At 34.6% G+C, this 21,395-nt stretch overlaps 1 protein-coding gene across 6 annotated transcripts in view; it reads left to right on the top strand.

Moving 5' to 3' along the window:
* Positions 1 to 21,395, top strand: part of LOC106881150 (pre-mRNA-processing factor 40 homolog A) — a 123,166-nt gene that overhangs the window by 41,616 nt on the left and 60,155 nt on the right. For 4 of the 6 annotated variants that reach the window (XR_008264720.1, XM_014931453.2, XM_052969965.1 and 1 more), the window contains exons 3-14: positions 1,403 to 1,526; positions 4,340 to 4,486; positions 7,016 to 7,137; positions 8,733 to 8,843; positions 9,206 to 9,326; positions 10,833 to 10,860; positions 12,735 to 13,136; positions 14,549 to 14,648; positions 15,876 to 16,013; positions 16,155 to 16,246; positions 17,075 to 17,183; positions 18,162 to 18,312. Coding sequence is in view for 5 of the 6 variants with exons in the window: in XM_014931453.2 (XP_014786939.1) it covers positions 1,403 to 1,526; positions 4,340 to 4,486; positions 7,016 to 7,137; positions 8,733 to 8,843; positions 9,206 to 9,326; positions 10,833 to 10,860; positions 12,735 to 13,136; positions 14,549 to 14,648; positions 15,876 to 16,013; positions 16,155 to 16,246; positions 17,075 to 17,183; positions 18,162 to 18,312 (1,645 nt within the window). In the remaining variant the exon portion in view is untranslated. Of the gene's footprint in view, positions 1 to 1,402; positions 1,527 to 4,339; positions 4,487 to 7,015; positions 7,138 to 8,732; positions 8,844 to 9,205; positions 9,327 to 10,832; positions 10,861 to 12,734; positions 13,137 to 14,548; positions 14,649 to 15,875; positions 16,014 to 16,154; positions 16,247 to 17,074; positions 17,184 to 18,161; positions 18,313 to 21,395 lie in introns of those variants that run through there. The other 2 variants (XM_014931445.2, XM_052969967.1) reach the window with 2 other exon arrangements.

Here is a 21,395-nt window from a genome sequence, read left to right as displayed (position 1 = left end):
ATACTTATTTAATCACATTGTTTTGAATTAAACATGCATTATCTTGTAGCTTCAAAATTTCAATGATGTTATTTTTACAATAACATTGTATGGTAGGTGTGGATTGTTTGAACATACAACAGGTAGAATATTTCAGCCTGATATGGCTGGATTTAATGCTAAAACTTAATTCTCAAGTGAGCAAATTTATTTTTACTGTATCTTAAACAAAATTTACTCTATATTAATAAATTTGAATCTTTGGCAAGTGTAAGCACATAAAAACTCATTACTGGATGTTTCAAATATCTTACTCAGCAAATAGCTATTTGATCATTCAGGCTTAGGTGGGTGTGAAATGATATGTAGAGATTAGGAGACAAATTAGGTATCAGTGAAGAGTATTCGAGATGTTATGAAGTGGGCCTAGAAGGTTTATATTAACTCCAGTCCTTTAATGCTTTCTCTATATAAGATCTCCCAATCCTATTAGAGACATATATGTATATATGTGTATATGCATATAGTAGCTGGTGTACCTGGTAATTTCCGCAGGTAAAGATGTTCTATTTCAACAGCCACAAAAGGTGTATTTTCCGTCACGGAAAAGTAGGAAAAACTGTCAGCTGGAGGAGGGAGAGATTGTTGGATGTTGGTGAGAGAGGTTGTCGCAGGTTGGTAAGAGGCAAAGACATTATTCTGCTTAGCAAAGGCATCTAGGAAATGTATAACTGCTGTCATTCACAGAAAAATTATTGTTTTACTGTGAGAAAAGTGCTGTTGAAGTGTTAAGTGAAATTTGGCAATCGAGGATTGAATCCATGCTATGCTTGCATGAAGCCACTACAAATACGTTGTGGAATAAAAAATTTATGTACTGTCATGGAAAAAGTGTAACTGTAAACATGTAGAATTATCGGAGTAATGGGCATTCAAAAAAGTATGTATGTATAGAAACGTATGAAAGAAGTCTTTAATGTTTAAGATTCAAATTAAGGATGTGCAGTAATAATGTTTAGCAGTTCAAAACTGTAGCAGTGAAATGCAGAATTGGTTCAGCTGATCGTGAGAATCAAATATTGATCACTTTGCTAAACTCTGCAGGTGGTATGGGTTATTTCCTTTGGGTTTAAATAAAATATTAGTTACATGTAGTAGATAGAAGGATCCATTAGAAGGGTCCTATTATCGATTTTTTTCAACAATCTAAGTATGCCATGAGGTTTCCAGATGAGTTCTACTCGCGTGTCAAATAAAGTACAAAAGTGATATTGTCTGCAAAAATTAGAAATAGTACACACAAACAAAATCAATATTCAAAATAATCGAACTGAGACTTCATTCTCTTGTTACTCTTGTATTTGCTGTCTTTGTTTTTCATACTTTGCTACATGTCTAATCTCTATATGTTTTGCTTTTCTAGATTGGGCCTGTGCCTCCAGGACCAGCACCACCTGGTTTTATACCTACAATGGTTGCAGGTGGTCCAGGACCAAGTCCAGATATGATCAAACCTCCTCCAGTTATGCCACCTGGAATACCACCAGGTAAGATATTTTATTGCTTTCAGTTTCATGTAAAATAGAAAGGGATACAGGGACTAAGGGCAAGCTGGCAATCAAACAATAATTTCATCAATATTTGTGTATTTGCTGGCATAGGATGGACAGATTTGTTTCAGTCTCAGTGTGATTTGAAGGGAGAGAGCTGAAACAGTCTCTCCTATGTTATAATTTCGCTGCTAATTTGTTGCCTTTTACAGCATCTTTTGCAAGCGACTTCAATTTACATTATTTGACACATTTTCACCAACTCCTTCATGTACATCACATATCCATACCAGTGTATTCTTCGTTCTTGCATACTACAGTTGATACTGTTAATGCCTAGTTTTTCTCTTGTCTCTCTTGCATTCATCATCATCTTCGTTTAACGTCTGCTTTCCATGCTAGCATGGGTTGGACAATTTGACTGAGGACTGGTGGACCAGGAGGTGACACCAGGCTCCAATCTGATTTGGCAGAGTTTCTACAGCTGGATGCCCTTCCTAATGCCAACCACTCCAAGAGTGTAATGGGTGCTTTTACGTGCCACCGGCACAAAGGCCAGTCAGGCGGTACTGGTGATGGCCACGTTTGAAATGATGTATTTTACGTGCCACCTGCACAGGAGCCAGTCCATCGGCACTGGCAACGATCTTGCTCGGATGTCTTCAGTAGAACATGCTCCATTTATTTCTTTTCCAACCATTGCACTTCCTCAACATGCAGAAATACAAAACCATGCAGTTTTGTATTCTGTACACAAATGTTGGGAAATGAAATCCATTTTGACCAAAGGATAATAGCTCCATGAACTTTCCACCTTGTCCTTACTCTGGCTACTATGCTTTTGCAACACCCAGCTGCACTACTGAATAGGTCTTCTAAGTATCTTGAGCTAGCTACTGAAGGACTTCATATCTTGGGTGTTCTTACTGCGTATTACTTCTGTGCATCTATGAAACCTTTCGTCTGTCATCCTGTATGAGATTCTTCCACAACATTTTTCTAATCATTGTTTAGCTATCAAGTTGCTAAGAAGAAATATTTAATGAAGTATGACACGTGACTGGCTAGTATTATAGTCAATCATGTGATGCAATGAATGTCGTAACAGCATCATTGTGAGTTGCTACAAGAGCACAAGAGATTCTCTGTAAAGATGTTACTTCAGAGAAATTAAGCTGATGGACTAAACCATGAAAGTGGCAGAGAAATTCTGAGATTTGATGCAGTTTAGGATTGTAGTTGGATGTGTGATGCTATCTTAGAGAGGCAGTTACAGAAATTCTTGCCCAAACTATATCTAGCACTTTTTTGATTTGGAGACAGTTTTTAAGGAACTATATTCACTATTTTGGTGGTTGCTCTAAAAAAAACCCAGAGAAAGATGAATAGCATGTAGATGCTGTGCAAACCTTGTACAAAGATGCTCTTAGCAGAATGAGAATTGGCAAGCTCAGTGACAAATTAAGCTTGTGATTAAGTGCCTGTCAAGGATCAGTTTTTAGTCCACATTTTAGTTCTTTAAGCTACATCACTAGAGTTCAAGACAACTTGTCCATGGGAAGTCTTGTTTAGCAATGACCTAATAGTTTCTTTAAGAAGAGAGCATCAGTCCTGCATCTATTCTAAGAGAATTTCCTGATGAACTTCATGACCTGCTCTGTAAGTTTAATTTCTCTTGGTAAAGCATCTTTTTTGGCCTTGTAGCAGTTGACAATATGCTGTAATTGCACCACCTGATTTCACTGTTAGTAGTCAGCATGTGTCCTACTTCACTGAATATTTCAGGATCTTGGTGACTGTCTCTGATGGCCTATTGCTTTCCTTACCTTCATGTCTTTAATAACCCCCTTAAGAGTTGGTTCCTTTGTTGGATCTATTTCACGTAATTCCTGTTTTTACCACTTATTCTCTTAATATTTGTTTTTGTCATTTCCATGCCTCTTGTCTCTGTTGGTGAGAGTGAGTGCTCTGCAATTATTCTGTACGCTCCCTTTATCAGTGGTTCCCAGATGAGCACAGACATACTGCCCCTCAATTTGAAATACCTCCTAACATAGAATATTGTTAAATCTCTAACATTCAGCTTCTTCTCTGTTTGATATACATGATTTTTAGCATTTTTGTCTGTTCTTTGCTTCTTAATTTTTCCAGTTTTTGTTCCTTTTCAATCCTTTCTGAGTTTTCTTTTTTTAGTTTTGTCTGTTGTACTATTCTACCATCATATCATTCTTTGCTTGCTAGAACCTTGTTATAAATAAAAAAAAAAAAAAAAAAAAAAAAAAAAAAAAAAAAAAAAGGAATTTTTGTGCTTACCTCTTTAGAAAAATGCATTATTTTCCCTTAACTCAGATTGCCTATATTTCTATGTTGCTGTTGTCTTAGTAATTTATTCTTGAGTCAGCCCTGTTTAAGCAGACATAAGATGAAAGATTTCTGAGTCATAACGTCCTGTCTTTGGATTATGTTATTCAATGTGCCCACTGTTGAAGACAACAGAGGGAGATTTGGCTGCTATTTCTTGCTGTTTGAATGTGTAAATATTTCTCATTGGGTCTCAGCTGAGTTAGCTAAAGTAAAAATAACCTACCTATAAAAAATAAAGATTGTTCTGTCAATATACATCCATCACACCCATGATAACATACAGCTTTCTCCCATTTCAGGTTTTCAGTATTACTTTTAATTCGATGTTAGCTATTGAATTTTTGTGATTTGTTTGGCTAATTAAGTCAAACAAATCACAAGCCAATGAACCTATTTTATTGAAACTTTATTCATTTTTTTTTTCCGTCTTAATATTTTTTTTCCAGCTTATACACCTGTACCACCTTTTGTTCCTCCCCGTTCTAGTTCTGGAGCTGTACCAACACGACCTGGGGTACCACCACGCCCTGGAATACCACCTCCTGGATTACCTATCCCACCTCCGGGCTTTCCACCCACAACAGGTATGTTAGGTAATCATTCATTGTTTATTCTTCCTTAAGGATTGTGAGGGGCGTCAAAATTTTCCTTTCTTCTCAAAGAATCTTGAATTTAAGTATACAGATATTTAAGATGCTTTATCAGAAAGCTCTAAGAACATTTACATTCTTATGTTGCTTTTTTTTATTATTTTACTGAGGGCTTTGCTGGTCAATGTTGGCTGTGTATCAGTGCATGTATATGCAGTCCTGATAAAAATCTTTTGAAGGAAGACTGATAGCTGTCTATACATGCAAGTCCCCCCTCTTCATGCTATTGATGTTCATCCTAGGGAAAGGTAACCAGCTTGGGCTGATACAGCTTGGCAGCAGTGCTGTTGGAATGCAAGGAAGCAGAACAGGTACTCAAGGTATCTTGCCTGATTCGATAACAAGTCTGCCAATCCACTGCCTTAGATTGGTAATTATTCTTATTGATACTGTAAAAATGAAGCTGATTGCTGCAGGATTTGATTTTGGAGCATAGAGAATTTGGCCAAATACCACTGTGGTGTAACAACTCAGACAGTTTGCTAACTAGCTAAGCTATATTCTAGGCCCAGGTCTTGTTTCCATGCTGGCATGGGATTCAACATGAACTGATGAACCAAAGTGCATCGTTGAGCTCCAATGTCTGTTTAGGTATGATTCTACAACTGGTGCCGTTCTAATGTCAACTTCTTTACAGAGTGTACTGGATGCTTTTTCCTTATAAGATAATCTGTCATTGTTTATACGGAAGCAATTGTATAATTTCATTTGCATCAGTTTTGACTAGGATGATGATGAATTCATTTCTTAACTACCATATTGTCATTAAATTCAACAACCAGATCTTTCACTCAACATTATAGATTTTCAGTATTCATATGTTAGTTAAGATACTATTGTAAGTTTATTGAGGAAAAAGGACGTTAGGCTTCTTATATAGTTGCAGGCAATCTGTCTGTATACTAGTATCACAGGATCTTCTCATGAGAGATAGGAATAATACATATATGTTGTTCTACTGAACTTTTTATTTCAAGACACTAAAACTGAGTAGCCGGGTGTAAGTATATGTAGGCCAGTTTTCCTATGTTGTTGAGCCATCAGGTTCATTTTGTGGGCGCTAATGTTGAAAAGCCTCATGCAGTATGGTGTTTTTATAAAAAACTTGACCACTATATATCGTTAGTATGTTGGACAAAATACATAGCATTTCTTCTGGCCTAACATTCTGAGTACAAATTCTGCTGTGGTTGACTTTGCCTTTCATCTTTGAGCACTGGTAGTTGAGGTAATTGACTAATACTCTCCCCCCCCCACCAAATTTCAGGCCTCGTGCCTATAGTAGAAAGAAATATACTATCAGAATTGTATATGTATGTGCCTTGTCTGTTATTGTTTTCTTGTATCTGTACATATTACATGGTTAGTTTATGTGGGAAAATCATATTGGAATCTCATAACAGTTTTTACAAAAACAGCTTCAGGCTGGTGTTTATATATTTTATACACTGTGAATCCAAACTATTTAACTTCCTAATGTATATCATTTTCTTGATCTGCTTTTTTCTTTCTTTCTTTTTTTATTAAAGAATCTTTTTGTACTAATGTATTTTCTTGTTTGTCACAAATTCAAACTGTACCCCCTGTCTATTTTTGACACACACACACGATCGGCTTCTTTCAGTTTCTGCCTATCTAATCCACTCATGGGCTTTGGTCAGTTCGAGGCTATAGTAGAAGACACACGCCCAAGGTCCCACACAGTGGGACTGAACCTGGAACCGTGTGGTTGGTAAGCAAGCTTCTTACCACACAGCTATGCTTGTGCTTTGTTGATATTCTCAAATTTGTTATTTCATCCTTTAGCATTCAGGTTACTCTTGTCAAATGTAATGCTTATTTATTCACATTGTTTTAAATTAATTATGCATTATCTTGTAGCTATAAAATTTAGTGATGTCATTGTTTATTTTTAGAATGACATTGTAGGGTTGGTGTAAGAGGCCAGATCTAGCCAGTTTGAACATCAGAGGTAGAATATTTGGACTTGTTATGACTGGTTTAAATGCTAAAGGATTAATTGATGATGTTGAATGATATTGTATATGAATAATGTGATATTTTATCGTCATCATCATCCACATTTAACGTTTATTTTCCATGCTGGCATGGGTTAGGCAGTTTGCCTGGAACTGATAAGCCAGAAAGCTGCACCAGGCTCCTGTCTGTTTTGGCTTGGTATCTGGCTGGACACACTTCCTAATGCCAAGCACTCCACAGTGTAGTAGGTACCTTTTAATGTGTCATCAGCACTAGTGTCTTTTACTGACCACAACTACAGTTTCACTTAGCTTGATGTGTCCTCTCAAGCACAGCTAATTGTCAAAAGCTTTCTCACTTCTTATTGGCTCCATGAGACTCACCATCCGAAGATCATACTTCACCATCTTGTCCCATGTCTTTCTATGTCTTTGTGTATTTGATTGTAATATAAGAAAACATTGTAATTTTGTGTTTAACATTGAATTTCAGGTACTCCTGTCTCTCTTCCTGGTGCTTTACCTGGGTCTGTTGGTCAGACACAAACCACCCAGCAACCATCTTCCATTGCAGCTTCCTCAACCACTTCTATAGAGTGTAAACCTGCTGAAAAGGTTAGCGATAGTTTTGTTATTGCTTCACAAGCATTTTGTTTCTCCTGTTACAATGTTTTATATACATATAATAACGATAAAGATATATGTTGGCACAAATCTCATATTTGAACTTGTATTAATAATCAAGAGGTCTCTATGTAGTCGCTCAACCGTTTCAAAGCAGTACTTATTGCTCCCTCAACTCACACCTTACCTTCTTTTAAAAGGGCAGGACACATTGAATGATGTGTTTTTGAATGTACAATATCTCAATAAAAGCCATGTTGGTTATGGCTGGAACACTTGATCATATGTTTACTCAATTTGGGCTGACCTGGAACTAAACTGCAAACACAACTTATACTTTGACTCAACAGCAAAAAAGGAAAGTAATCTCTTTTAGGATTTGAACTCTAAACATAGAGACCTAAAATTTAATAGTTTTAGTGATCTAGTATGGCCTACTAATATTTCAGTTACTTTTCTGCTTCATATGCTTATTATAAATGAAGAAGGCAAGTAGCAGTGTTTGCATCTTCACTCTGCCGGTATATTTTTAACCATTTTGTGAACATGTTCCTAATGAAATGCCATGCCTGGAGTCATAGACCCTTAACTCTTGGTGGAATTGTTAAGTGTACCTTTGTAACAAATGGCATATCTTGGACATTATTAAAACCTGGCAGAGCCCATCCCTTTCAAAGTCTGACTAAACTGATTTCTTCCAGTACTTGTCTTGTATCTTATTGATCTTGAAACAATGGAAGACAAAGTTGACCTTTGTATGATTTGAAAGCAGAGAGCTGGAACTAACGCTGCAAACAATCTATTTTTTGTTATAATGACTTTGCTAATTCATTGCCTTATTCTGCCTATGCATTTCATTGAATTTTTTAAGTAATTGAAAATTATGAGGGATTTAGCAAAATTACAGTTTTGTTATTAAGTAGTATTTGGAAAATAAACTACCAAAAAATTGTTAAATTAAATTATTGCAATAGGTTTTTAAATATGAGCATTTCAAACGAGATGTTTTGTGTTACAGAAACTGGTGGTAGTCTCAAGAGATTGGACATTATATCATCATTATCATATCATCATTTAATGTCTGCCTTCCATGCTAGCATGGGTGGGACTATCTATTTTCTTATACTAATGTTAGGATAAATAGTTTTGCAAGTGTTAGATTCTTGCATCTGAATTGTTACAGCAAGTATCCTGTTACTATACTCTTTATACTGCTAGTTACTTAATTGTGATAGTTTTTTTTCTTCTTTTAAGTAGGTATATTTAGGTAAACTATTGTATGCCTTGCTTAGGACACAACAATGATGGTTGCAAGAAAGGAAATAAAAAGAAAAAGCTTTTCATTAACCTTTAATGTGTTACTGCTTAAAACTTCTACCCTGTCAAAAGTATCAACCTGGTAGAGCTCATCCTTTTGTTGGTTATGGATGATGACCTAGTGGAATGGAGACTAAAGTGAAATAACTCAACTGAATTGAAACAGTGTCACAGAATTTGTTTGACTGGAATTTACCACAGCTTGAACATAATGAACTGCATAAATCTTCTGTCATAGTTAACTTATGAATTTTCTCCCTATTTTCCAGAAAACTGTTTGGACTGAACACAAAGCTCCTGATGGTAGAACATACTATTATAACAGTGTAACAAAACAGTCCAGCTGGGAAAAACCAGATGAATTGAAAACTCCTGCTGAAGTGAGTTCTTTCTGAAGTGTTTCTGAATTGTCAGTTTAGAATTACTGTATATCTGTGTGCACCTTTTGGTGTGTATAATTTTCTCCCAGCTTTAACTTACATGTGTAATATGCTTAATATAAGGGATATTTAAATACTGTTTGTATATAAATTACAAAGCTATATAAATATGTATTTGCTATTATTGTAATACTCTCAGTGTAGTACTTACTGTCAGTATTGTGTGCAGGTGATAGTGTCTTTATGTCCCTGTAGTTGATGTGCATAAAAGATGGTCTCTTTGTTTTATGGCTATTATTTCCTCTTCTATACACATGTGATGCTGTGTTTGAATTGTAATTTTTCGTCTTTTCTTTAAATAGCTATTGTTAAGTCAATGTCCATGGAAAGAATACAAATCTGACACAGGAAAGGTTTACTATCACAATTCTGCCTCCAAAGAATCTCGCTGGACCAAACCAAAGGAATTAGAGGAACTTGAAGGTTTGTTTAAAAACTGAACTTTATTTACCTGATATTTTTTCTTGTTCTCATTCTTCTAATCTTTCAAGGCTTGTCTCTTAGTTTTTAAACTTCATTCCACAGTCATAGAACCATGTTTTCATCTACAGATCTTACAGCAGGTAATCATGTAGAAATTCCTAATTGTCTTCTATGTCATAAGTCTATCCTCTTCTTGACTTAGCTATTAACTAATTCTTTGAATTTATGTTCATATCTTCTTTCTTCAGATTTCTTGTCTCCGAGTTTGTTTGACTATTATTCAGTAATTACTTGATCACTCATCTTTATAGACATATATAAGGGAAAATCTTTTACTAAGGGCAATGGAGACAGATTTTTCAACTTGCACAGTTTTTACTTATTGGTTGCTGTTAAGTTTTTTCTTAATCCTTTTTTCTCTTTTGAATTATTTTTTAGCCTTTGGTCTAATTTGTTCAATAGTCAAAGACTTAAGACTAGAGTTGTGTGTATAAATGATGTTGATCATCATCATTTAATGTTTGCTTTCCATCTTGGCTTGGATTGGATGGTTTGATGGGAGCTGACCAGCTGAATAGTTATTCAGGTTCCATATCTGTTTTGGCATGGTTTTTACAGCTGGATGCCCTTCCTAACGCTAACCACTTTACAGAGTGTCCTGGGTGCTTTATTTGTGGCACCAGCACCTATGAGCCCGCAAGATTAGGGATGCTCAGCTGGAGAGGGTTGCAGGAGACGAGCATGTATGCAAGGACAACCATGCTTTTACTTAGCTTGACATCTTTTCAAGCACATCAACCACCGGGAGTCTCAGTCCCCTGCCATCCTCTGTGAGTCCCAACATCTTTGGTATGTAAAATATGAAATTTCTACTCAAGAAACTGAGTCCTTTAATCATGACATGCTGCAGTATTTACTTACTGCTGTCACAAAAATGATACCATTTTGTTTATATGGGAGCCTCTATACAGTCATACTAGTTGTAAGTCTTCGAATCACATTCTACTATCATTATAAAAAGTCAGAATGCCTTGACTTATCTGGTTGTGGATATGTTGTCTGAATAGGTGGGAAAAAAATGGAATATTCATGGCTTGAACACTTTTAATGTTTGGCCTACTGAGCTAGCCTGCTCATTAAAACTTGCCTCAAAGCAAAACACTATATTTGTTCGTTTCCTCAGGATAATTATTAGTATTGTAAAACTTTTTTCATGGAGCATTTGTAATAATTATGTTACATTGTTTTCTACAACATTGAAAATCATGCTTAAACTTGATAATTGTGACATCAAAAAGAAAAAGAAAATTATTTCTGAAGAGAGCAGTTAAATGCCACTGTGATAATTCCATTGACACTCCCCAACCATTGTGCGATTGCTAAACTTATTGTTAATGAATACATGTTCTTAAATATTAATTCCTCTTTGATCACAAACTGCTCTAAAGCATAATCAAATGTTTCCTACAAAAGTTACATCTTCAATTATATTCCTTTTCATTCCAGCTATGATAGTCAAGCAAGAATTAGATAAGTGAGTAGTCTTTTTGTTTTCTTATTTAACTCTTTTGTTACCATATTCCTGTTTGAAATACTTCAAGTTTGTTACCATTAATTTTGAAAACAAAAGTGAATTTAGTAAAATAACTATTTTAATATTGACAAATGGTTTCTTAATAAACACATCCCAGTGTTTCAGTTTCTGTAGAATATTTAGGAATATAAAATTAATGCTGTTTAGGATGCTATCAAAATTTTTTTAGTTCATTGAAAAATTATACTGTATAGTATTCTTGAATTAATATTAAATTTTTGTGAAATATAAACAAGAAACGAATAGTGAAATATATAAAGGCAAAAATGGAACGGTAGAATATAATTTAAATTCACTCAATAGAATCAATAGTCCACAAATATTTTGCTGAAGATTTATTTACCAAGCTATGTGGTGAAGTGGTTTGCTTCACAATCATGTGATTTCAGGTTTGATCCCCTTACTTAACAATTGCTTCATGTGTTCAGTGTTGGGCAAATAAAGTTCTGGCAGAGCTAATGCTTCATTTAGCAGGCTGCAGGAGAGGCTCTGGAAGACATAGGCATGTTTCTATATGGGTCTTACGTAAGATGTACCAGTCTATCATGCTTTCTTCCATGCTGTATGGAACTGAAACCTGGACAATCTATAAAACTCAAGTAGACGAGTTACATTATTATGATAAGACAGCTGTGACAAATTGTGAATATCATTGTGTTTGACAAGATCAGGAATGTTGAGATCTTCTGGTGTGCTGGTCTGCCTTCTATGATGGAAATCTTTGTTGATAGAAATTTACGTTGGTTGGGACACATACACAGGATGGACTATAGCAGATTTCCCCAAACAACTCCTTTACTCTTAGCTATGATAAGGGAAAAAAAACTTTGGAAGACCTAGGCTGAGTATCACAGATACTGCAAAATGGATTATGAAGTGGAAAGGAATTGAACCATAATAAATGGTAAACTCATGCAAAAAACCAACCAGTTTGGAGAAAGCTTATCAAGTCATACCAAAACCATGAACAGTCATAGTCATGATGACTGACTGTAGGAGAGATGCAGATGACCTATGGTGTGTCTCCAATGCTGGGAAAGCTACTTTTGCCATTGAAATTTTTTGTTTTCTTTCAGAAAATTTCTAAGAAGCTGTCAATGCAGCTTCAGCTTGGAACCCTGAATTTTTCCATTACCTGTAACTCTCTGTTGAGGGTAAATCATTTTCACATTCACACATCAATATATATTATATTCATTAATATATGTATATATAAAACCTATATTTAGCAATCAGATATAAAAATGATTTTGTTGTCATGTAACTTTATTCAAAGTTATGATGATTTCAGAGGGATTGAGGGACTGTGTCCTCTAACTGTCTAGCCAAGCTTAGAAATATATATGTTGAAACAATGATATATGATAATATATGTTTGTTATGAAGTGATATCAATAAAAATGGTAATTTAAATACAAGCATTCTAACATACCTTTCTACTTGACTGGTACTTAATTTATCAACCCTGAAAGGATGAAAGGCAAAGTCGACCTCGGTGGAATTTGAACTCAGAACATAGCGGCATACAAAATATCGCTAAGCTCTTTACCTTGCATGCTAACGATTCTGCTAGCTCGCTATCTAACAAGCATCCTAATATAGGCAGACTTAACCGAGTTGTGAAGTTCAAGCAATTTTCTAAGATTAAGGTGTTGGACATGTGTGCAAGAGTTTAAGCTGTTGAGTTGTGGACTAATTTATGGTTGTAACTGATTGATTTTTCTTTATGGGGACTATGTTTATTAAATATGAATGCTAAATGACTGCTGTTGCTTTGTTTAACTGAAATTTCTATTTGTGTTTTTACTGTGTAGGAAACCAGTTGGAGAGCTTGGTGTCAGCTTGAGTCCTAATGTCACCAGTGGTGTTCCAGTTGTATCATCATCTCAGTCGTCGGCTTCAGTTGTTCAGGCTCCTGTTTTGGTAGGATCTACAAGTAGTGCTACTTCTCAAGTTCATAATACAGGCCCTCCGTCTGCAATTCAACAAGCTATTCAAGCAACATTGGCTTCTATTGAACTTCCTCCACAACCATCTGTTGTCCTTCAGCAACAAGTCCAACAACATCAACAGTCTGCCACACAGCAAGCACAGTCAGCTGTAAGTAGTTCATCAACAGTTACATCTGCAGGATCTGTCACTCCTGTTGCACAGAAGCAAACTCCAACTCAAGTTGTTATCGATGGCAATAAGACAGACTCATCATCAAACAGCAGGTAAATTGCATGATTTTTCTTTTCTTTCCTGTTTTCTTTTTTTGTTACTCTGCTCATTGGTTTACCTCTTTCTGCCATAAACCATAGTATTTATTTTTCTACTTTGTTTAAAAGCTATGGTTAAGATTCTGGACTATTTAAAGTTTTATTGTAAATCCAAGTGTTTATCTTTCCTAGACTGAATTACACAAACTGCATAGCTGAATAGATATTAATATGAAGGACTGTTAGTTTACAAGTCATAATTTTGTATCCATTATCTTTTTGTGTGTGTACATGTGGTGTATATATATATATATAAGTTTCGCGCACGCATTCTCTCTCTCTTCCACTGTATCATCATCATCATTGTCATTTAACGTCCGCTTTCCATGCTAGCATGGGTTGGACGATTTGACTGAGGACTGGTGAACTAGATGGCTACACCAGGCTCCAATCTGATTTGGCAGAGTTTCTACAGCTGGATGCCCTTCCTAACGCCAACCACTCCGAGAGTGTAGTGGGTGCTTTTACGTGCCACCAGCACGAAGGCCACTCAGGAGGTACTGACAACGGCCACGCTCAAAATGGTGTATTTTACGTGCCACCTGCACAGGAACCAGTTTGGTGGCACTGGCAACGATCTCACTTGAATGTCTTTACACATGCCATCCAGCACAAGTGTCAGGAAGGCGATGCTGGGCACAGGTGCCATGACAGTTTCGCTTTCACTTGCCCCAATAGGTCTTCGCAAGCCGAGTTTCGTTTCCAATGAACGAGACGATGTTGGCATGGGTGCCAGTCGTCGAATTTAATTCGATTGCTGGCATCTATCCACTTCAAGGGTTACGTTACCCTGGATGTATGGAGACAACATAGAGCACTGTAAATCCTAATCCAAACAATATGACAAATGCCAGTACTATGATGAAGTGCATTGAGTACATCTTGTGAAATGCTGGATAAATAAACTGCAGCAATAATCTAAAGCCTCAAAACAGTTTTTGTGAATATCTGTACAGTAATCCGTTTATTATCGCAGGTGTTACATTTCAAAACCTCCCACAGAAATAATTAAAATCTAAAAAATATACCTATCGGCTGCAGAAACCCACGGTATAAATATACATATATTAGCCAGAAAAACCTGCAATGTACTGAATGCTTGATAGGTGAACCGTGATGACATGGCAAGGGACTACTGTATTTAATGTAGAGATCTATATTAATTCAGTTAAATATTTGAAATATGATTATAAAAGGGTTGATGGCCCATGGGAATTTTGACTTAAATTTTTTTCAAAACTGGTTATTTGTTAGTATTGTATTTATTTCTTTGGCTTCAGTTATTTTGAACACTAGTAATTAACTGTCTAACTTTTGTTTGTTGAAGGCCACCATTTTAAAAAAATATTGTCATTCCTCTTTTGTAGCAGCGAAGGTGAAGATGATGAGAAAAATGAGAGAAAAGAATATATTTTCCGGAACAAAAAAGAAGCTATTGAAGCATTTAAAACTCTCCTACGAGAAAGGGTATGTTTATGTTTAATAAATTTCTCTCATGGATATCTTTCTAAGCTCACTATCATGACACAAACTATGTTCTAATTTTTTTTTATTAGGCCTGGAGACCGTATCATCAATTGCATTACAGAGCACTTACTATTCCATCTCTTCAAATTTGTTACTGTAATTTATGCAATTTTAACTATTATTTATCTCTACAACTTCATTTGTTAGTCATTTGGTACCAGTAAAATTGTCAGTTCTGTTAATATTCAACATGCTGTGGTTTTCTGCTTTAGTTTGATGTTTGCATGAAGGAAGAGAAAAAAAAATCCACAAAAATCATAATTAGAAATTTGTAGCTAAAATTTGAATTAGTTTTTACTTAGCTTTAATAATTATCATTCTTTACATTTTTCCTATCTAAATGAATTTGATGTATTGACTTGATAATCACTCTAATTTGAACCTTAGCAATCCGCTTTATCAATCTTTGTTTGAACCCCCATTTTCAATTTACTGTCTTTATAAATCCAATGCGTTCTAGTTATGCTAGAAATCAGTTTTCCTTCTTCACTGTCTTAATTCCTCCCCTCCTCTTCATCATTATTATATAATGTCTCTCTTCCATGCTGGCATGGGTTGGGCTGTTTGACAGGAGCTGGCAAGCCAGAGGACTGCACCAAGCTTCACTGCCTGTTTTGGCATGGTTTTTACTGTTGGATGCCCTTCATTTGCAGAATGGACTGAGTGCTTTTTATGTGGCACCAATTGTAATTCCTCAATTATATATAACCTAAATATATCATTAGATTATAGTTCTCTGAGATTTATGTAAAAGTGTCCTTTAATATATTTTACTTGTATATTATTTCTTTTATACATTATATCTTACTACTAGGTAAAACTTTGATTTTTAACTTCTTTCAGTCCTGCTTATGTTGCATTAATATAATACACAACTCAGAAGTTTTCTGTTTACACTTTTTTTTTTGTTTCTTGACTAACTCGACATATCAGTGTAGTTCTGTATATAAGATGACCCTATATTTAGCTATCTTAACTATATCTTAATCTAGTCTCTGTATTGGACTGAGCTGGAACTTGTTTCTTTTCCATTCAAAGTAATATCACCTGAAAAGAAGTGAAATTAAAATTTTTGTTGAACTGGATGGAAAATGTTGAGGTTATAAAACTTCTATTGTGATAGAATTGAGATAAAGATTATTTTTCAGTATTCCTTTGTCTTTACAGGATGTGCCGTCTTCTGCTACATGGGAGCAAGCTATGAAAATGATCATTAATGATTCAAGATATGGAGCATTAAAACACTTGAATGAGAAGAAACAAGCTTTTAATGAATACAAAACTCAAAAAGCTAAAGAAGAGAAGGTCTGTATTGTAAATGATATAACTTTATATTTGCTTTTAACTTCTTATGGCATTCATTTTTATGATTATATCTATAAGCTTTCTATGTTGCTATAGAGTTTTTGGCCTTTAATTCCACTGATGTATCCATTGTTATTTTAGGAAGAACAGCGACTTCGAACCAAACAAGCTAAAGAAGACCTGGAAAATTTTCTATTAAATAGTGACAAAATGAATTCTACTGTAAAATATTGGTAATTATATTTTAGTTGTTTGATTTTCTGAGTATTTGAATTAAATTTTGAGCTCCTTGAATCATTGGTTTATCAAGTGTCACATCTTTAGACAAGAATTATAATTTGACATCAAGTGGTCATATTCCATTCTTGAGAGAATAATGCTGTTCACATCATCACTATCATATAAAATATTTTTTTAACATTTTTGTTTGTTTCAATACTTTGTAGCATGACTTGTCTCTGAAACAAATTGCTCTCCCTTATTTGCTATCACAATAAATTAGCTAGTATACTCTCTTTTTGATGGAGTATTTAACATTCGGATGTTTATGTATTTTTACTCAATATGCATAATTAAAAATTGTAGCAGCACCAAATTTTGCAGATCATAACTTTTCTCTTTGTCAAAGTCATCTCCTAAAAGGATCAGAAGATTGTAAGACTCTGATAGGTCATAGCCCACATTAAAATACTTTTCTAATAAACACTTCACCATTTATTTCCCTGTTTTTATAAAATGTCTCCTAGATGGCTCCCAAATTCAAATTTGTCCTCTTGCATAACAGTAGTATCATTATTATTTTACTATCTTTCTTTTATCATTTGAACACCTTTTGTTTACTTGTATAGCAATTTGCAATCTGTCAGAGCCCAACTGTCTTAAACTGCTGGTTTTAATATTTAGTATGTCAGTCTGGACATTAGGTTGAGATTTAAACTCATTGAGTTTCGTTGTGTTAAATAGTCTGACTACATAATAACTGAGCTAAACTTAAGCATTCATGTATCACGGTATACACAGTTTCATCATATCTAATTATTGATGCTTTTTTCTACTCACAGGAAAGCAGATAATATTTTTGGTGATTTAGATGTCTGGAAAAATGTCTGTGATCGTGATCGACGGGAACTCTTCGAAGATGTCTTACACATGTTGGCAAAGAGAGAAAAGGTTGGGTTTCTTTACAAGGATCTTGTTCCTCACATATGCCTCAGTGCTTTTATTTTCATAAAACATACTTTATAAGGCTACTTTACAGTAGCACTTAATTGTTATTTTAGTAGGTTTAAACTTTTTTACTTTCTCTTAACTATTAATCATGGCTGGCTGAGGCAATTGACATTTCTCAATTTATATTCTACCACTAAACATTAAATAGAAAAATGTGTTTCGATCTAACTACATTAATCAAAGGAATATGGAAAGAAATTAAGATATTATTGTATTCGTTATTAGCAAGAGAACCAGTGTTAGTTCAAGTTAGCAATCCATAACTCATACTTAAAGCATATATACTGTTGAAAGCTTTCATCATCATCATCATTTTCATTTAGCATCTGCTTCCCATGCTAGCATGGGTTAGATAGTTCGTCTGAAACTGGTAAGCTGTAGGGCTACATCAGGCTCCAATCTGATTTGGCATCATCTCTATGGCTGGCTGCCCTTCCTAATTCCAACCACTCCAAGAGTGTAATGGATGCTTTTTACGAGCCACTGACATTGGTGCCAGTTACATGACACCAAAATTGCAATATTTGTCTTGAGAAAACATTGCTTACAGGCAAGACTATATGTCTATGAAAATTGCTTTCTTGAGACAAATACCATAATTTAGAAGGCATTCAACAGCTTTAAGTATGATATGCTGCTTGTGATTATTGGATTGTTAAGAATATGGTACAATTAGGTGTAGTCTTTGTCAACACAATAGTTCTAAATACTACCTCTGCAATTGCAAGCAAAGTTGCAAATAGTATATGCGAAAAGCAACATAGATCTTGGGTATGTATCAAAAAATGTGTAACTTAAGATACAAGTAAATTAAGTGTAAACAGAAGAAAATACTTGACAGCACAATAAAAATATGACTATAAAATGAATAAAATTTTGGGTTAACAACAAACACATTTATTACTTCTTTTATCACAGGAGGAAGCCAAAGCCTTACGAAAGCGTAATATTAAAGTGTTTTCTGAAATCCTTGATAGTATGCCAAGTCTGACATACTGTACAACATGGTCAGATGCTCAACAGATGTTACTTGACAATCCCAGATTTACAGAAGATCCAGATTTACAAAGTGAGTGTTGTCTTCAAATCAAAAGTCTATATTTGATATTATCGATATGATGTTATCACAGTATCAAATATAGTGATATTATCATGGCGTGTGTTATATTGTTTTATTAGTTTCTTTTGTGCATTCCTGATGCATTATTTCTCTTTTGTATATTATTTTTGCATAATTTAATGCTTCTCATTTTCATTGTAGCTTAGATGTTTCTGAAAAGAAACATTCTCATGAAGTGAGAATGTTTTTTAAAGAGGTTCTCTTTAAAAACGTATGAATATGAAAATATTTATTTATAAGCAAATCAAATGTAATTTTTTAATAAATGAAAGAGGAAGATATTCTACACATTTAGGTGCAGGATCAAAACACACAAGAACATGATTTGTTTCAGCCTTTTGTTATCAATCTGACCTGCCAATCATCACAGAATACCAAAAATTCTCAGATTGTCTGCATGGTGCGATTTCTATTGAAGTGAATATTATCTGCATAAATGTCGGTGAACTTTTCAACGTTTATACAACATTAATATTGTCTTGTCTGAAAATTTGGGTTAATATTTGCCAGATCCTTACATAATGATCTTTAAATGATTTAAAAAATTTTGTAAGTTCTAAATTTAGTGATATAGAATTTGAATGATTTCAAATGTAACAAAGGAAAAGTGTCAAGTATAAATCATGGTAGACTTCTGAACTGGATGTTTAAACTTTATTTGACAGCAATCATGAAAGCAATTTATAGGAAGAAAAGGGGCTGCGATCTTTGAAATATTTCTCTTTAAAAATTTGACCCGATTAATATCATCATGATTCAATATCCAGTGACTATTTTACTTTTGCTTATTCCAATTCCAGTGCTGTATATATAATTGCAAAGACTAATTGTTGCCTAAAATGTAAACGATAGAGAAAAAACAAACTGGGCAAAATTGGGATATTTTTATAAATACAGTTGTAGGCATTTAGTAAGCTATAATAACATACTAGATAATAATTAATTTTATATCATCATATATTTAAATAACTTTCCCTATGGCCAGACATGTTTTCAAGGAAGATTGGAAATGAATGCCACTACTTGTGCAGTGGTGACGCTTGTTTACATTTGTGTGATATCAAGACAGGCAGGCACACATACATGTATGTATTTATATGATGGGTTCCTTTCAGTTTCTGTCCAACCAAATCTATTCACAACACTTTGGTTGGCTTGATGCAGTAATAGAAGACACTTGCCCAAGGTGCTCCACATTGTATGGAAGCAAACTTTCTAACTGCACACCTATTTAAGCATCTTGTTTTTATTTTCAAAAATATTTGGAATAATTGATATTAGTTATCTCCCTTGTTTTTTTTTTTTCTTAGTAACCCTTTAGGTTAGTCTGTCAAATGTCATATTTACATTGTTTTGAATTAATCAGGTATTATCTCGAAGTTTTGAAATTATTTTTAGAATGATATTGTAGGGTAGGTGGGAGCAGCCAGATCTGGTCAGTTTGAACATAAAATGGGTAAAATATTTGGGCCAGATATGACCAGATTAAATGTTGAAGGGTTAAAAAGCAGCAGTAGGAATTATTGTCTTCTAATTATTAGGATAATCTGTTAATCAGAATCTTTCAACTCACAATATTATATTATGTACTTCTTGTATAATATGCAATATTTTTTCCAGATTTTTAAACCTAAGTACTAGAGGTATGCATTATTACACAAGAACTAAATGTAATCTGTATTTTTGTCAGTCAAGTGCATTACCATGTATAACATGACATGACCAGAAGTAAGTTTAATTATATCTACTCTCCAAGCTAACAGTGAGGTAAAATTTCAATACTAATATTATATGTTTCGATGATAGCTGTAATACATTTAGTACAACTGGCAGATGCTCGTCATGGAATTACCAGTTAGGAAGACCAAAATTAATATTTCATATTTAAAATACCTCTAATTATCTGTGAAGAGTGAGATAAAATTAATACATGAATGCTGGCATTACAGAAATTTACACGCACACAAGTGAATGGACTAACGAAAGATAAATGCACTCAATACATGTAGGAGTTACATGTATAATTTAAAACAGTTTGATTTGGTTATGTGTGATTTAGTTTTGCAGGTCTCTAAAATAATAATTCACACACACACACACACACACACACGCACACGCACACACACTATCTTTCTCTCTCTCTCTCTCTCTCTCTCTCTCTCTCTCTCTCTCTCTCTCTCTCAAATAGTTCTGTTCCTGAAATAGTGTAATTGTTATAATGAACTGTCACTTATATGTTTCTATCGAAAGAATACAAGCATTTGATAATGGAAGTATAATGAAAGGCTGTGAATTCTGCCTTGTGCTTTTCATATGGTTCAGTATTAGTTCACTTTACAAGTATATTTTTATATAGTTACATTTGGTAAAGATCTATGATCATTTTCAAATTTACTATTTGTTTTGAGGATGCATGATCTTTTCCCATGTCTTTTAAACAACAGTTATAAATATGACTAAACACTTATTCTCTACATTATAATACTAAAGAAAGAAATAGTTTTTATTACAAACAAGAGATGTTTTTTCTAGGGTTTCATTTCTTATAATTGTGTGCATAATATATGAGTGCATATTGCATATGAATAAATATGGCTTGTGAGATGCTTCTGTATTTATATTTAACTTGAATGCTCTCCTGGGGGTATCTTCTTCAGCCTTATTGTTGATATTAAATCAGCATCACTACTTGCCCCTCTGCCCTCAATGTGCCCCTAGCAAACCTCTCCCTCTCTCCACCCACATTCTCCATTCATTGTATTTCCCTCCCATCTATCTCCTGCTCTCCCTTTACACCTTTGCAAACCTACCTGCACATACTGTGTCCCTGTTGAATCTCTTTCCCCCTACCTGTGCCCACTCATTACATTTTTCCTTCCCCACCCTCTCTCACTCTCCTTTTGCAATTTCATGTACCCTCTCACTCACGCTATCCAATTCTTGGTTTCACTTATATACACCTCCCTGTAACTTAGAGTATGCTCCATCATGACCTCTCTCTCTCTCTCTCTCTCTCTCTCTCTCTCTCTCTC

The sequence above is a fragment of the Octopus bimaculoides genome, chromosome 1 (genome assembly GCF_001194135.2).
Source record: "Octopus bimaculoides isolate UCB-OBI-ISO-001 chromosome 1, ASM119413v2, whole genome shotgun sequence".
Classification (NCBI taxonomy): domain Eukaryota; kingdom Metazoa; phylum Mollusca; class Cephalopoda; order Octopoda; family Octopodidae; genus Octopus; species Octopus bimaculoides.
This window is presented reverse-complemented; position numbering and strand designations above follow the sequence as displayed.